Source organism: Equus quagga, chromosome 11, assembly GCF_021613505.1.
Source record: "Equus quagga isolate Etosha38 chromosome 11, UCLA_HA_Equagga_1.0, whole genome shotgun sequence".
Lineage (NCBI taxonomy): Eukaryota > Metazoa > Chordata > Mammalia > Perissodactyla > Equidae > Equus > Equus quagga.
Window position 1 is genome coordinate 114,287,742 of NC_060277.1, and position 17,864 is coordinate 114,305,605.

A 17,864-nucleotide genomic window follows, 5' to 3' on the forward strand; every position below is an offset into this window, starting at 1 on the left:
GCTTGGTGACCGTGTGCAGTGGAGAGGGGAATTCGCGGTGATGCCGGCCCCTGAAACGCTTGGTGACCGTGTGCAGTGGAGAGGGGAATTCGCGGTGATGCCGGCCCCTGAAACGCTTGGTGACCACGTGTGGTGGAGAGGGGACTCTGTGGTGGCACTGCCCCATCTGTGTCTTGGCACAGTTGCCTGGGCTCTCCTTTTGTGAGACCGTCTGGCTTTCCCTGTCTGTGTCTAAAAGTCCTCTCCAACTTGGGATCTTTTTCTGAAAGGTCTGATATCATGGCTTCGTATCTTTGTTGCTGGGAAATGCCAAATAAGTAAAACTCAAGAGTTCTTCTTACAGAAATCAGGGGTGTTGAGATTTCAAAGGAAGAAAATGACATGCAGAGAACACACGTCCTCTCCGGATGGGGCTTTTCCTAACTTCAGCGCCAGCACAAGTCTGTAGCCAAAGAGTAAATGTTAGTTAGTCCCATTAAATGTTGAAGATTATACCGTTACCCTACCTTGATAGGGAATCGAATGTAAAATTCGGCTTTAGATTTCAAGAAGAAACGTGATCGGGGAAACATAGGCAGTAAAAGGGAGGAAAGGCTGGGCATGTTGCCGGTTTGTCACAGAACTCCCTCTGGGCTCAGCCTGTCTGTGGGAGTGGTGCCACAGCCTGGCTCTCCCAGAGCCTGCAGCCCCTGCCCCACGCCCCCCATTCTCCTACTTCCTGTCCTCTCGCTGCCACTAAGAGCATGTGGGAGACATGGGGGTTCCGGCCAGTGTGAGTTCGTTAGGCACACAGAAAGTTCCAGGGGGCTAGTTTAGTGGTAAGTGGGCCCCCACCCAAGTTACAAGTGATTGTGTTATTTTAAATGCGGTTCCCAGGCTCTCTCAGAGTGACTTAAATCCTAGTCTCCTCGCGCTGACTGGCTTCCATGTCCACCTTCCGCTTCCTCCTGGGCCGCCTCAGACAGGCCTTTCCTCCTTCATGTTCACATCCAAAAACAGCTACAACAGGCGCCTCTCCCATGCAGCAGGTTCCTAGCTGACGTAAGATCGTAGCTGGGAGCATTCTTGAGGAATGTCCCATCACAGTTCAGGTCATTTGAAGAAGGTCTTTGCTTCCCAGGGGAGTGTCCGTGGTGACAAAGTCTTGGTTCCATACGTGCTTTCACTCCCACTAAAAAAGTACCAAGCTTAAAGGAGAGAAGAGAGGGGAGCGTGAAGATTCTTTCTTTCCTGGGTTTTAGAGAAGGGTTCATTTGCACTTGCATTTCCCAGAGATTGGGTATCAGCACAGCTTCAGCTCCAGAAGGCTGGACGCCCCACGCCTCCTTGAATGTGAGCAGTTGTCAAGGATCCTGATGGACTTGACGCAGCAGAGGGGAGTGAAGAGTACTCTCTTTGGGTCCCTCACAATTCCAATTGCCTGCCGACCATGGAGGCTGACTGACGGTTAAGGCTCTGTTGACAGGTGGCTTGCACCAGAGGGACAGGGCACTTCCCGGGGTGTCATGGCACTCGGGCTAAAATTTCACAAGAGGCCCTCTAATTCACCTGTGCTGCCACGTTGTAGATCTAGGGAGGAGGAAACCAGTCTGCTGTGAACAGCTTTTGTTTCTTTGTAAATCCTTCAGAATGGTTTTGTGCAAAGTCAGAGATCAGAAATACTTGATGTAAATACTGGGTAGTGGAGCTGTGGGGCGTGCAGCCACAGCCCATCGAGGGACACTAAGTTGGTTAGAGTGGAGAGACGCTCAGATGGGTCCCCTCCTCCTCTGGAGGGAGGTAGAGGTCGTGGTTGAAATACAGGTTAGTTGGTAACTCAGAATCCAGTGGCTGTCCCACAGAGCCTGAGTGGGAGGAGTTGGGGACCCAGGCTTCCCCCGTGCTGGACACCCGCCACGCCTGCAGTGGCTCCCCCTCAGGAGGCACGGCACATTTCCCCTCTCGCCCTGTGGCAGTGTCTACTGCTCCTCATCCAGGGAAGCTGGGTACGTGGTGTCCATCCTGGGTAGCAGGTGCCCAACTCAAACTCCTGTCCTGAAAGGAGGTGGGAGAGCAGCTGCAAGCAACAGGCAGTGGGCTTGTAGCAAAGACCGTGAGGCCCAGACACCAGGAGGGTTGTGCTCACCTGTGCTTAGATTTTGCCAACTGCCACTGAGGTCTGAGGTGGCCCGGGTGCTCAGTCCCGGTGTGGGCTCCCTGCTACTCAAGAGTTACCATGGGCTTTCAGGAGAGCTCATTCCCGTGATGAAACACTTCCGAACAATGCCATGGCTTTCTCCCCTCCTCATAAATAGACCAAAGTTTGTATGTCCCCCGGGAGCGCACAGCCAAGGTATTCAGAGCATTTGGAATAAATAATTTACCATCTAGTGATTATGTTCCTTGAGTGGTGATGGAGAGGTTGAATTTTTAGCAGGGGGAAGAAGGGAACAAAGCCTAACAAAAATTGAGGTTAAAACAAAGTAATAAACATTTACACTTTGCTTCAGGCCGGGGGCGCAAATGATGAAACGTCGGAGCCCAGCTCCTGTTTAATTTTTGATGCGAAGCCATCGGGGAGTCGTGCTCCTTCACTTTCAATTTTAGCAGGTCCTGAAACCCTTGCATTTCTCCGCGGTAATAACCTGTGCTTTCTGTTCCCATCGAGGGTGCCTCGCCCGCTGATGGATCAGTGCAGATGGAGGCCGTGTGCTCCTGGAAGGCTTCCTCCCAGCCCACTCCCTGGGCGTCTGCCATCTGAGGCCTGTTTCCTGAAAACCCAGGCTCTTGCCCGGGTGGCACGTTTTCCAGGCAGTGATTCATCTGGCAGCCCACAGCTCAGAGCCCCACTGCTCCCAGCTGCCGGGGGGCGGGGAGCCCTGCAATTCAGATTAGCTGGTCACGTTAATCGCAGCTCCCCTCCCTCCCAGATCTGCTCTGAACACTCCGAACCTGCTTCTCCCTCTCGGGGAGCACAGCGGGCTGTGGGAAGTGCGAATGCAGACACCTCCCAAGTTGGGTGCTTGCCTGGGTGCCAGAACGCGCAGAGCGGCGCCTCCAGCTCGCCACCACGGCCTCAGGATTCTCCAGGACTCACTTTCCCACTTTCCCTTAGTGAGAATCCCAAATTAAAACTCCAAGTTCATCTTGATTTTACCCTAGAAAACGCAGCTAGTTTTAATCAACTGATGAAACGCTCAACACAAGATACTGTTGTGTGCTGTTAAGAAGGTTGCCATATAATTTTAGAGTTTACCAGGAACTCCAGGGACCTCTAATCTGACCTTTTCCTTTTGTAGAAAATAAACAACCAAAGGCCCAGAGAAGGAATGAGCCGCTGGCCACGATGCCGGCTCTAAGCTTGCCCAGCGCCACCCACTGCTCTCTCCCCTGGCCTTTGCTTAGGGTGCACTGGCCTTCACAGTGTGCTGGTGATGTGTTTGACCATTTGGTATTCAGTAGGTCTTAAGAGTTCCCACACGTTCCTTCTCTTCTTCCGTCCACCTGTGAGCCTTGAGCAAGTCTCTCTTCCTGTCTCACTGGACGGCCTGCCCTCCAGTCCTGGCCCTGATGGCTTCTCGCTGCTTCCTCCCAGGGACCTGAGCAGCCCTCTCCACCGCGCTTCCTTTCACGTCACATCCTCCACAGAGCCTCTGTGTACAAACAACAGCATACCTTCTGGGCTGCTTTTCCGGCATGGAAACGTGCAGTGGTTGAGGACACGGTCTCCCAGTGGTGACCTGGGTGGGAGCAGCCCTTAGGAGCCCTCAGGCCAAATGGTGACAGCATGGGTCACACTTCTCAGGATTATCACCCCTGGTCCTGCTGCAGCTTCCCCAGTTTTTGTCTCTCTCTGGGAAGGGCTGAGGAGGCGCCGTGGACCTGCTGGAGGAGTCTCTCCCCAGGGCCGCCTGCTTCTGATGCTTTGTCTAGAACACCCCAGCCAGGACCTCGGGAAAGGGCGGGGACAGTTCTAACGGGTTTAATTCTTTTTGCCTCATGACTTTGATGAGATGGGGCTGAAAGAGGGCATGTAGACCCACTTCATGGAAGGTGCGGCTGGAGGTGCCCGCTGCGTAGTGGCTGTAGCCAGACTGCCCAGGGCTCAGAGGGCAGCTTGGCGGCCAGCTGCCCCACCCTCTACTTCACCCCTCACCTTTCCCACTGTGCACACTTCCTTCTTCTAACTCTTGAAGTTGAAACTTTTTTTGATTAAATTCAAGGAATCTTTATAGAGCTTAATTGCAATAATTGACTTTGCTTCTGTCTTAACAACGAGTAAAGACCTCCCTTGGCACTGCTGAGTAACCATCTCGCCTGCAGTCGGGGCACTTACTGAGCACGTGGGAGCTATTTATGGCCCGCACTTTGAGGCACTTTTGATTATCTCCTGATTGCCTCTTAATTAGATTGGTGGGGGAAGGGCATCTGTGCAAAGGGAGCCAGTCTGTGAAAAATGAAATATATTTCATTTATTTGGATAATGGAGAAGAGTTCTTTAGTCTTTTTGTTCGTCTTAGATGTTTTCTGGATTGTTGTTTTTGATTCTTGTTTTGCTACTTTATGAAGACCTCGTGAAAAGGTGCCCTCTTACACAGAAACCCATACCCTCCTTAGTCTAAATAAGCATCATGGAATCCTTGAGTCTCTCAGGAAGTCGCCCGGGAGAAGAGAGTGCAACACCAGAAACGAGATCCCTTGCACTGATCATCACTTTGTTTCCACGAGGAACATCTTTTTGAAAGAAAGGGAGAGTAAGAGTGGAAGAATCCTTGTATCCAGGGGAATCTGTGGCCGTAGAGAAAGGGAGGTGATTATTTGCATCCAGTTTAGGATTAACGTCAAGTGTTGTGGCAGGAAACAGCAGCTCTCTGTCAGTGTCCCTTGCTCTGTGTCAGCAACCCTTCCAAATTCTTCCTGTTATCTCAGGGTCTCACAAGGACCCCGTGAGGGGCACACAATTGTTAGCCCATTTCACAGATGGTGGAACTGACCCTAGGTAGATGAAGCCACAAGCACAAGGCCCCAGAGCCAGACTGTTGAGTCAGCACTGCCCACTTTGTCAGTGTGCTGAGCCAGGTCCCGAGGCCATAAGAAATCTGTGGGGAAGATGGCCAGGTTCACTCATCAAAGAGACTGTTGCCTTTCCACTTAAACAAGCACAGCCTGTCCCGTCCCTGAGTGGTTTGTGCTGGGCACAGGTCCAGACCAGGCAGGGAGGGGTGCTGGGGCCTAACAGCACTGGCAACACCAGAGGGTGGGGGGGCCGAGGGTCCACAGGCAACCCCCTTTCTCCTGGCGCCATGCTGGCCCATTTCTGATGGAGCACCTTGGCCTGACTCCAGCATTTCATGGCGCGTTTGTGTGTGACGCTGCCATTGTCCAGCCACCACGGTGCCACAACTGCTCCATTGGCATGGGCAGGTTGCCGGCCAGGTGCGCTCAGGTCAGGGGCAGAAACCACATTAGAAAGTGGAGTCAGTCTCTTTGTTTTTTCCAAGCTTTTTTTCTCCTTTTAATTTGAAGAGGAAAGATGTCACAAACAGTGGTTTAGTGTGCTGCCAGACGCGTGGTCCTGCTTCTCCCTTGCCCTCCACCAGCGGTGGGCCACAGCTTCACCCGGGCTCAGCTGCCCATGGGCACCATCCACTGCTCTGCTCTGTCCCGGGCCGCTCCTGGGTGAAGTCTGTCAGTAATGGCTCTGTGGGCGTTCCTCTCTCTTCTCTCCCCAGGCAAGCCTGGGACCTTGCTGTCGACATTTGTCTCTCTCAGCTGCCGACGATCATCGAGGAAGGCACTGCATTTCGGGTGAGTCCCTCCGAGGGCATCCTGCATGGTCCTCTGTGGTGGCTACTTCTCTGAGCACCTGGTCTGCAAAGCCCCCAGTTGGGGTGTGGCGCCCAGGACTCTGGGGTGTCAGAGATTTCATTCACTTGCCTGGGAAAAGATGCACTTAGCCAGAAGTTTAAAAGATTGCGTCAACCAGGGGTTAAAATGAGGTTTTGAAATGGTCGCTTCTTTAAAAATATCTTCTCTTAAAATGTTGCTGTGTTGGCTCTTTCCTTCATGTGCACCCCAGTCCCATGTTCCACCCTTTTAACTGTGAACAGATTAGGGTTACCCCAGGGTGTGTGACTCTTGGCCCTGCTGCCCAGTGGCCAGTGCCTGGAAACCTCGAGGGTATAGTGCTCAGCCTGAGGGAGTGACTGCTCCACAGGCCACGTTTCCTGGATGCTGGTCTGGTGCTGGGTGAGTGAATCTCATTTTACTCACGGCACCTACGGGGAATCCACTCCAGCTGGGTCTTCGCAGCAGCTCACCAAGAGCCCCTTTTGCTTTTCCTGCCATGCAACTCCCTTCATTGAAGATTCATTTACTGAGTGTTTGTTGTGTGTTAGACACCAAGTCTCAGAGCACATGAATAAGATCTGGTCCTCCTTCAAGAAACCCCTGAGAAAAGAGGAGAGTCACACCCATTGAGTTAGAGCGCAGTTAGAGACAGGCGGGGGTGTGGGGAGCAGAGGGGCCCGACGGCCGCCTGAGGGCTGGGGAAGGTGCGCAGGTCTGGGAGAAGCAGCGGAGCCAGGAGCAAGCAGGGCAGCTCCAGGTCACCCAGTGCAGCTGAAGTGAGTCGGGGTGGGGCTTGAGGGTCATAGGCACCTGGCCTTTTCTACACGCACCTTCATCTCTGGCCCCACTTGAGAGGCTCCAGTGGGCAAGTTAGCCCTGCTGTGCCTCAGTTTCCTTGGTTTACAGGGGAAATGATAGTGGCATCTAATTCATGGGGCAAGCGGGGACACAAGGAGTTAAGATAGGTCGAGTACCCAGGACAGAGCCTGGCACAAGGTACATGCTGGACCAGAGTTCCTGACCCTTAGTGTACTCACACGGGGGTCACCAGTGCCAGCACGTCATGTGCTTGAGCCAAGGTCAAAGGCACCCACGTCCGGGAAAGGTTAAGCTCACTGCAGAAGTGATTAACTGTTAGCGTGCATCACGGCCGCCAGGGAAGATTTTAACCTACTCAGCCAGGGGCCTGGGGGGTGTGCGTGTGTGTGTTCGTGTGTGTGCACACACTGGGGGTTGTGCATGTTTGTGCGTGTATATGGGGGTGTGTTGTGTATCTGGGGAGTGTGCATGCACATGTATGTGTGTGTGCATTTGGGGTGTATTGTGCATGTATGTGTCTGTATCTGGGGGGCTGTGTGCACCTATATGTGCTTGTACGTGTGTGCGTGTGTGTGTGTATTAACCCCTCGGATGATTTTGATACCCCTTGGGGCTGAGCTAAGAGGCTCTCCCTCTTTATTGCTTGAATTTTTTCACATTTTACTATGAAAATTTTTAAGCTTATAGCAAAGTTGCAAGAATTTTATGAGCACGTATTTTCCCACCACTTAGTTCTACCATTAACATTTACCATACTTGCTCTAGCATCTCTTTCTCCATCCCCATCTCCTTCCCATCTCCGTCTGCATCCTCATCCCCATCTCTCTCTCTCTCTCTCTCTCTCTCTCTCTCTCTCTCTCTCTCCCCCTCTCCCTCTCTCCCTCCCTCTCCCCCTCTCCATCCATCTTCTTTTTTTTAATGCACTTACCAGTCAGTCGCAGACTCCCTTGCATTTTAAACCCTGAAGTGGGAGCTGATAGCTTTCACTGGCTCTCACCAGTGTGTTTGGCACTGCCCATTGGGCCCCTTCCCCATAAACCCTAAACTCTAAGGCAGGGCAGGTCTGGTGCACAGTCACAGACCTCTGTGGCGACAGTCTCGGCCCCACTCCCCGCTGCACTGCGCCTCCACTCCAGCAGGCGGGCCTCCCGTGTGCCCAAGCTCTCAGAGGGAGGACAGGCCCTGCCGCTGCAAGCCTGTGTTTGGAAAGCCTCGTGGGACTTCGGCTTTCTGTACTGTGTGCATGGTTTTACTGTGTGCTATTAGGGGACCAGGATTATATACTCTCGCAGAAATAATACAGTTTCTTATTATCCTCCTTCTGCTCCAGTGCCAGCTGTCTTTCCAAGGATCTTAATACTTCATTTCTAATCTACTAGAATCAATATTCTGCTTTGGGCGGTAATTTCACCCAACCAACACGGGGAAGGGGTAACTGACGTAGACCACGTGCTATCTTTTTTATTTCGTTTTCACTTTTTCAGAAGCATAACATACATGCGGAAAATTGCTTATGTCATAAGTGCAGCGTGATGAATTTTTACAAGTTGTAACCAACAGACAAACCAAGCGGCAGCACGTCAGAAGCCCCCTTCCTGCCACCTTCTGGCCACTGCTTTCCCTGTTGCGTGTTTTTGTCCTTGGATAAATGGAGCCCAGAGAATGGAGCCTTTGTGTGTGACCACTTTCCTCACCACTGTTTGCTCCGTGTAGTTGTAGCTCACTCTTATCACAGTACATACTTCAAAGATCGTTTGTCCATCCTGTGGGCGTTTTGAGTTTCCAGGTGTGGCCCTCACCAGCAGTGCTGGCCAGTGCCAGGCCGAGTCACCGGAGCCTGAGGCGAAAGGAGAGATCAGTGACACTGAGCCTGTCTTTGTTTGAAATTTCGATATTTTGTTCATTATGGATTTTTGCATTAATTATTAGTTTTTAAATACTGCATTAAAGTATTTTTTATCTCGATTACTGAGGTTTTGGTGCCCCCTTAAATTTTGTGCCTGAAGCAAATGCCTCACTGGCCACGGGCTGGGTGCTGCTATTCCTTACACGGCTTTGGTGCACTGGGGTCAGGTGTCTACCCCAGCAGGGAAACTGCTGGTCACCGGGTGCACATATGTTCAGTTTTGGTAGATACTATACAGCTGGTTGTCCAAAGTGGTTCAATCGGTTTACACTCCTGCCCGCAACATGTGAGAGTTTTAGTTGCTCTGCATCGTCATGAATACTTGATATTGTCCACCTTTTTTTTCCCTTTTGGCTATTCTGGTTCAGTATGAAAAGGCATTTCTTTGAGATTTTATCTTCTATTTCCCCAGTGGTTAATAGTGTTAATCACTGTTTTGGTTTTTTTATTGGCCATTTGAATATCCTCTTTTATAAATTGCCTGTTCAAGTTTTTTGACCATTTTTCTTTTATGTTGTCTGTTTCTTACTAATTTGTAGTGGTTCTATATATACTGTATTCTGAATACAAATCCTTTGTCATGCATTGTGAATATCTTTTTTCACTGTATAGACCTCATTTTCACTTTTTAAATGTTTTTTATTGTTGAACAGAAGTTTCTTGTTTTAACATAATCCAATTTACCCATTTTTCCTTTTATGGTTAGGGCTTTTGTATCCTGTTCAAGAAATCTTTGCTTACTCTGGAAAAACATGCCTGAGATGATGTTCTCCTCTTTTTCTTCTGAAAGCTTTATCTTTTTACCTTTCACATCCAGACCTGCTGTCCACCTGGAATTTACTGCATATGGTGTGAGGTTGGGGTCAAGATACATTTTTTTCACACATGGATATCCAACTTACCCAGTGTTATTTACATTGAATCAGGGGACCATGTGTGTGGGGCTGTTTCCAGGGTCTCTGTTCCACTCCATTGGTCACTTTGTCCTTGCACAAATACCAGGCAGGCTTGATTATGAAAGCAGTTTTGATTGAGATTACGATGGATCCATAGATGGACCTAGGGGACCTTGACGTCTGTACAGTATTGAGTTTTCTTATCCATAAACATAGCTATAAATGGTATTTTTTAAAAATTTCACTTTGTTTTCTCATTCTTTACATATATATTGTTTACAAGTCATTTTGTATAGCAACTTTACTAAATTCACTTCTTAGTTCTAATAATTTTCCTATATATTACTGGCCTTATCTTAAAACCTCATTTTCAGATACACAAAAAGAAAGCCTGGCATGTATGTCAATCTCCCAGAGTAGCAGTTGGAAGTGCGGGGTTGTAATCAGCAGGGAAATGGAGCCCTGTCATCACTGACGCTTGTCGCGCTAGGAAGAGCAGTGGGGAGGATTCGCACACCGTGGGAAGTCTGGGTGACTGACTCTCTCAGGAGGGTTTACACAGAACCCTTCTGTAGGCTGAGTGGTCTGATAGGTGGTTGGCATTTGAACGCTGTTAGCCACTTTGCTTTTTCTTTTTTTGTCTCCTCTTAAGCAGTGAGGTCATCAAAAGTAGCAAGTGTATCGGGACAGACACGGCCAGTATCAGTGTGTTTGGACCAGGGAGGGCAAGTGAGAAGAGTGGGAAGATTAACTAGCTTTTCTCTCTCACAACAATGGAAGCAGAAGTCTGGGTGGGTTAGCCCCAGTGGCCAGGCCTGGCTCTGCACCCAAGCTGGACTTCCTGCTTTCAGTCCATTGCACTTGGTGCCTGTTCTCAGACCCTCAGGCCTGCTGACACGTGGGCTGACAACAGAGCAGACCACCTGGCATCAGAATTGTCCTGGGAGGCCCTGGATGCATGGCTGCATGACTCACAACCTCCACCTACCACATGTGAGAGCTCTCCTCCAGAACATTCATCCTGGGTTCCATTTTCTTCCCCCAAGAATCTGAATGGTAGCTCTGACACACTGTGGACAGAATCTTGGAGATTTGGCCCAAAACAGAAGCTCTGTGAGTCATCGTTAGATGCACATGGGGCAGCTCCTAAGCTGTTTTGTGTGGCGTTTTTTAAAATGCTGAGCTGCGCTTGTGTTGGGAGCCTGCTCGGGTTTCTCAGCTCCCCCATGGCTTTAAGGAGTATGGCAAACCTCACAGCAGACCGATGGCAAAGGCTGGTCCTTCTTTGTTAGTTTTAGGTGAAAAGATCAGGAATATTTGTCTTTTTTTTTTCGTGAAGCAGTTTGTCCATCAATGAGCAACATGTGAACATTCACAAAGTGAAAATTAATATGGAACGAAGGACGAAAGAGGGAATTATCTGAATTGTCTGACTTTCCCTCACTCAGTGTAACTGTGTTCTCACCAGATGTGGGGAGCGGGCGCTTAACAAGATGATTGTTTTTAAACCAATTTATGAATAGTTCACACTTCAAAACAGGAAAATCACTTTGGGGGCTCCATTTCACTTCACAGGTTGTCCCCCAAATTTGATTAACTTGATGTAAGCTGACTCTGCAAGAACTTGAATCCCTAAGTGGTAAATGTCCTCTCCTGAATTCTCACGTGACACTGACTTTGTTATGGGGGCACCATGGCCCTGGCCAGCAGGCTCCTCTGTGGAAGGCGTGGAGGAAGCACGCCTGGAGTTTGGCTTACGTGTCTGCTGAGGCCCCACCCATGGCTTAAAGTTGTTCACATGCACGTGGCCACATGTGTCCACATGCGCTGGAACCCGTGGGTCACAGCCCGCATCCCTGCCTTCCTACTCGCCCTTCCTTACACATAGACACACCTCTGCAATGCAGCCACCTGCTTTCCCCCTTGGAAACAGAGAAAGTAGAGAGAGAGGCTGGTGGATGGGGGCAGAGATTTGTAATTTGGAGTTCTTTTTATTTGGGGCTCAAGAGAGGCAGCGCTGTGTATGAAGAGAAAATAATTCTGAGACAGAAAAATGCAGCAGTCCTTCCACTACTTGACTACTCTGTTCCCAGACCTCTGTCCGACGGCCTGGTCCTCCCTGCTCCCTGAGCTTGCCTGGTCCTCGTCATTCGGTAAAACGCCCTCCACATGGCCAGCGTCAGGACAGACCGACCTGGACTCCCCCACCGCTGCTGTCCAGCTTGTCCCCTCCTTCGCTCCGACGGCACTGTGCTCCAAGCTCACCAGCACCGAGGCCCGTGACTCTATCGCCTGCTGCCTCCCTCGCCCCACTGACCCCAGGCCAGGGCTTCTGTTGTTCTCACATGCCCTCTGCTCCCTTCACCCCCAACTCCGTGGTCCCTGAGTCAGTCCACGCCTGCCCACTCTGAGCCTGCACCCCGACCCTAAGCTGTGCTCGTGAAACCCACTGGACCCTGCTGTGCTCACTGTCCTTGAGGGGCCTTGAACACTGCCTGATGGTCTGACTGGACGTTCTCCTCAGCTCCTTCCCATTCCCGCTCCCATCTGCACTCTAGCCAACACCAGCACCTCCTCCCTGACGACCCCTCGCTGGGAAGGAGAAGTGAACCTCTACGCATCCCCCAGCACACCTGCCTATATCCCTGTGCCAGGCGCATCTGCTCTCCCGTCCCCATTCCTGGAGAGCTGCTCGTCCTCCCAGCAGCACCAGCCCTGCACCTGTGCGTCAACATCCGCCCAAGGACGTCACCCAGCAGCCCCCACTTTACCTGATCTCTCTCATCAGCTTATAAATGTGCCGTCTTCTCCCATCTTTAAATAAAACCTCCTGATCACTTGATCCCCTCCCCTCTGCTCCCTCTCCATTTCTCTCCTTCCCCTTTGCAGCCAAATTCCCTCAAAAAACTCCCTGTACTTGAGTCTCCAAATTCTCTTCTCTTCTCCCTTGAAGCCACTCCAGTTGTGCTTATGCTCGCTCCCACCCTGAGGCTGTTCTTAATAGCCTCCAGTGACCCCTGTGCTGCTGCACCAGGCATGGTCAGCCCTGAATCTTAGCTTGCCTGACCCACCGGCAGTCTTTGACACTGTGCACACTTCTCCTCACACTCTGCCCTCTCTTGGCTTCCTGGCCACCACCCGTTCCTGCCCTCCCTCTGCTGGCCTGGCCCTTGCTGGCTCCTCTGCTAGCTCCATGTCACCTCCTTGGCCTCTTAACTAGTGGAATCACCAGGGATCAGCCCAGAGGTCCTTCTCTTTCTCACTTAACTTTTAACTAAGGTTCTCTCTCCAACCCACACGTCTCTCCTGAACTGCAGGCTCATATCATCCATCACCCCTTGATGTCTTCACTCGGATGTCCAGTAAGCATCTTAAACTTGATGCGTCCAAGGCTGAATTCCCCACATTCTCCTCCCAAATGTGCTTCTTCCACAGTCTTCTCAGCTCAGTTCATGGACCCCACCCTTTTGGTGCTCAGGCCAAGAGCCTTGGAGTTACCAGCTCCTTTTCTCTTAGCACATCCACTCCGTTCACACCTCCTGCTGGCTCTACCTGTGTAACACATTAGGGGTCCGACTGCTTCTCACCACCTCCTCTGCTACAATCCTGGCCCGTCTTCTCTCACCTGGATGGTTGGGGCAGTGCAGAGTTGGTGCCTTAGAAAGACGTGGGACTGAATTGATGGGTGGGGTGAGTGTATAAAGGTAAGGCTGAATAAGAAATGGCAGGTCCCTCACTAACTCCCCACTCTGCCTTTCTCACAGCACAGTCCGTTCTTTGCTGAGCAGCTGACCGCATTCCAGGTGTGGCTCACAATGGGCGTGGAGAACAGGAACCCACCTGAACAACTTCCCATTGTTTTACAGGTGAGTTTCTTCAGATCGGGCCAGACTGGCTAAGTGTATCCCAGGGAAGGAAGCTAGAAAACTCCACAGCCTCCCGGGGACTAGTTTATCCAGGGATGTGTGTGAGGGTATGTGACACACAGCCCTCTCCACTGTCCATGGCCATGCCCTGGGCCAGATGGCATTTGTGGGAAAGAAATCACACAGACCCATCACCGGCGTTGGAGCTGACTGCATACTTACTCCTAAAGGGTTTTCCCTGTAAAGTCACTGCCCCCTCCCCCACCCTCAATTAAATCCTAATTGGGGTGGCAGTCAGCGCCCTCCCCATCTCCCTGTTTACGCGTCAGGGGGCATTGATGGAATGCTGCTGCAAACAAGCTTCACTTGTTTCCGGTACGGGCTCTCAGCATCGGTGCCATTCTTTTTGGAAGGACATGAGATGCCAGTCAGCCCTGGGAGAACAGGGATGAGGAGCACTGAGCAAATTGCAAATGGGCCATGTGGGCTCCAGGCCAGGCACCTGTGAGTTATTGACGAAGTGGCGTGACCGCCTGGACCAGGAGCCATTCCCCTCCTCTCTGTGAGGGTGTGTTGGTGCGGGTGCCATTGCACTTTCTGGGGGTGCTGGCAAGTGCCAGTCACTCACGTGGCTGGTGTCAGTGTCCACACTGCACATTGTGCCCCACCAGTGGGTTGGGAGATCAGTTTTGTGGGTCTCTCCCAGATAATTTTTTGGTTAATGAGATCAGATGGGATGGCATGGCAAAATACCGAAGTTTGTCACAGGTAGGAAGGTTAGAAAGCGTTCACAGAACTTTCGTTTCAGTTAATGTGTATTTATGGGAGAGGTGTGTGGACTAGGTTTTGCCATAAGGAAAGCTGTTTTACTCTGGGACAAGGTCAAGTGAGTTTTAAAACCACTGTTCAGTGCAGACACCAAGGTCTAATACCTCACTTCAGAACCTGGCAAAGATTTTCTGCCGTTGGGGTGGGGCAGTTGGACTTGGCAAAGAAGCTGGGGACGGTCGTGCGGACGGGTTGTGCCAGCAGCGAGGGGCGCGTGTTTACATCTGTGTTCAGCAGTGGAGTGGAGAGGGTGTTCCGCCTCTGGGTTTGGGGTCTTCAGTTCTGACTGGCAGGGCAGGATCATCACCGTCCCCCGAGAAAGCTGATGAGGCCGCCTTGCCTCCATGAGATAGACCAGGAGCCTCGTTGTGTGCCTGTCCAGGACGTGTGCCCCACCTCCTTCCAGGTGGGGCTGTCCGCTCTCACTCAGCTGTGCACCCGTCGCCGTGGCAGCCCCGTCGATCTCCACTAGGCCAAAGGCCCACCCAGAGCGGCTCCCACTGCTGAGGATCATCTGAAAATAGGTGAACAGTGTCTCTGTCTCCACCACAGAACAGGGCAGCGCTCCTCCTGTGCTGGTCTGCTCTGCCTCCATGTCGGCCACACGGCAGGCTGTGAAGATCATTTTCTTGCAACAGAACTGAGGTTTCCCTGGCTTGGGACTGTGTGACGGCAAAGAGAGGAGCTGAGAGAGGGCGGAGTGCTAGGAATGCTGCAGAAGCGCAAGGGCCTGTTCTTGCAGGCGTCAGGAACCAGGCAGGTGGCAGAGTAACTGCGCCACGATGCTGCGCTGGAGATGTCTTGGTGCTTTTTGTGTATTAGGACTGCTGCTTTTCTGACGTTATGAAAAGAATGCAAACATTACTGCTGTTCCCCTGTGTGCTTCCAGATTCATTTGAGACTTTCCTGAGTTTGCAAGGTGAGCTGTAAATGAAAAGACAAATTTTCAAAACCAAAAGAAAAGAAATGCAATAATAACAACAAAACAAAGAAAACTGACCATTTGGCAGAAGCCAATGCTCTCTCGTCCATGAGTGCAGCAAGGTGGCTGGGTGTGAATGAAGGGCAGGCAGACAGGATGTCAGAGGACGGCAGTGGCGCAGGTTGGACCTGCTGTGCTCCAAAGCTCCTCTGGCTCACCGGAATTTTCAGGAGAGGAGCCTTTGGCCCTCCCACTGACCTTCCTGTTACTTCAGCATGTGATGGAGTCAAATCGATCCTCTCCAAAGCAGGGGTGCAACACCAAGAGTGTTAAATCCTCTTCTTCTGGGTCTGGCAAACAATCCTTTGTAAATGGCCTTCTGTTGACTTTTTTTTTAATGTTCCATTTACAATCCACACGCCCTCAGGGAAAGAGAAGACTAAGTGAGCCACCTGTCCAAGGCCCAAATGAGGAAAAATAACTGGGACCGAAAAGAAGGGAGGCATTTCTGTGTAAGCTCTCAGACAAATGTAAGCTGCCGATTCTTCCTCGTTCTGGAGGGGTCGATCTGTGGACTGTGCCAGCCTGCAGCAAGGCGCGAGCTGTGCTCAACGAGACGAAACACCAAGGAGCGCTGGCTTCATTTGGTGCCACCCGCAGTGTCAGCTGCCTTCTCATTAATTCCACTCACTTCACCATGCTTTATCTTAAGAAACTTTACTTTTGCCCAAGCCTAGACCCTGTTATCCATGAGTTATCCTCTGGTGCCTCAGCGAGTCAGAAAGTGTTGCTTTGTAGTTTTTCCAATCCCTGCTACTTTTTCCTCAAGCCGAAGAGAATTTTCTCCACTCAAAGACTCAGAGACATTAGCTGGTGACCGTGAAAGTCAAATGAAACGTCCCCTCCGGCCCGTGGATTTACAGCCCTTAGAGTAATGTAAGCACGGAAGGACGCTCTTTCTGACCAGCCCCGATGTCCTTTTTTGCCTTTTAAAAATGTAAATCAACAGAAGGAATAGGAAGGGGGATTTTCGAGCCCTGCTGCACTGCAAGCCCTGGTGCACGAGGTCTCTGGCCTGGGTGGCTCTGCCTGGACTTGACGTTACTGTCCGCACTCCCTCGGCTGGCCTGCGCATGAAGAAGCCCCAGGCAGAGAGGGAAGATTCGATGTTGTAGAAAAGAGAGGGAAGAAGGGGTTTTATAGGATACACTGGGCCTTTGCACAGATCTTGCAAGTCAATAGGGCATTTCATTAGGAAAGCCCTGTTTGCTTTTCTTGCATCATTTTATTTACAAATGCAATTTTTGGTCTGAAAGCACAGGATTATTGTTAGATGGCAGCATGGGTAATAACTGGGGTGTTCTCATGTACACATTCTCACTGGCTCCAGAATCTCTGATGGTCCGATTCCCAGGCGCCCGGCCTGCAGGCTCCAGCACGCCAGGCCTGGAGCTCGGCGCCTGTTTTCCTTAGCAGCAGCTCTACGAGCAGTCTCGGCCCCGAAGCCTGAGCGCCCTGTGTGTGCACAAGGCAGACGAACTGTAGTTACCCTAGGAAGCTCTGCTTTAATTTGGGTGTTAATGTCACCATGATTAATCTTTGGGTTGCCACAGACGAAAATAAATCCCAGCAACTCATTCAGTTCACCACCATTTATCTCTGTAATTTCCACAGATCCTGGGGCAGTCTGAAACAGGAATTAAAAAAAAAGTTCAAATCCAAACAAACAAAAACCAGTCCTTATTTTAAAGTAATTTTAATTTATCTTGGGCTTCACTTTTTAAAAAAATACAAATCAACAGAAGGAACAGGAAAGATGTAATGTTTAAAAAACCCAACACTTGACATTTTCCCCAGGACTCCTTATTGACAATGTTTATTTTCGAATAAAACATTACTAATTGCAGCACAAAATCCTGCACTGCCGACGGTCTTCAGACGCCAAGTCTCTGAGACACAGGGGTGTCAGTGCCCCAGGATATGTTTCATCGACCTGTTTGGCAGTCAGGAAGACCCTCTCGTGATGGTGACTGTGGCCAGCTGCCTTTACTTGCCCATTTGTGGATCAGACGTTGCCGTGGAGACCTCGTAGTGCTGGTTAGCGCACACAGAGGACAGACACCCTGAACTCTCCGGGGTTGGGTGTCTTAGCCGCCTGCTGCCGTTACAAACTGATCTACTATTTACCTTAAAAAACAGAGCTTTACTCGTGGTTACAGGGTTTTAAATAACAAAGGGAATCAGAAAACAGTCTTCTCAAGCTTTAGATATATTTGAAGCCTTTGATTTTTGATGGATTGCATCTGCTTTCACAAACCTGGTAAATAGAAGGCCTGCTCACTCTGAACCATCAAGAAACTTGAGCCTCAGGCAGTTTTATTTTCTTCAAAAATAGATACAGTCAGTCAAATCGCTTCTGAAGGGTGGAGACATCCTGTAACTGTCTGCTGAAACCGTAATGTTAATATTTATTACACACCCCCATGCTGGGTGCTTTCACAGACTTTATCTCATTTAATTTTGAAAATAAACCCAAGTCAAATGTTATGTCCACTTTTCTTCTTCTTTCTTTCTTTCTTTCTTTTTTCTTTTTTTCTTTTTTTTTTTTTTGCTGAGGAAGAGTGGCCCTGAGCTGACATCCGTGCCCATCTTCCTCCACTTCATATGGGGGATGCCACCACAGCATGGCTTGACAAGCAGTACATAGGTCCACCCCATAATCCGAAATGGCAAACCCCAGGCCGCCAAAGTAGAATGTGTGAACTTAACTTCTAGCTGTTAAGATAGGGGCTGGCCCC

At 50.5% G+C, this 17,864-nt stretch overlaps 1 protein-coding gene across 5 annotated transcripts in view; it reads left to right on the plus strand.

Annotated features, from left to right (window-relative positions):
• RPTOR (regulatory associated protein of MTOR complex 1) overlaps positions 1-17,864 on the plus strand; it is a 394,844-nt gene that overhangs the window by 267,589 nt on the left and 109,391 nt on the right. For all 5 annotated transcript variants that reach the window (XM_046674997.1, XM_046674998.1, XM_046674999.1 and 2 more), the window contains exons 10-11: positions 5,712-5,787; positions 13,215-13,316. In XM_046674997.1, coding sequence (XP_046530953.1) covers positions 5,712-5,787; positions 13,215-13,316 — 178 coding nt within the window. The remainder of the gene's footprint in view (positions 1-5,711; positions 5,788-13,214; positions 13,317-17,864) is intronic.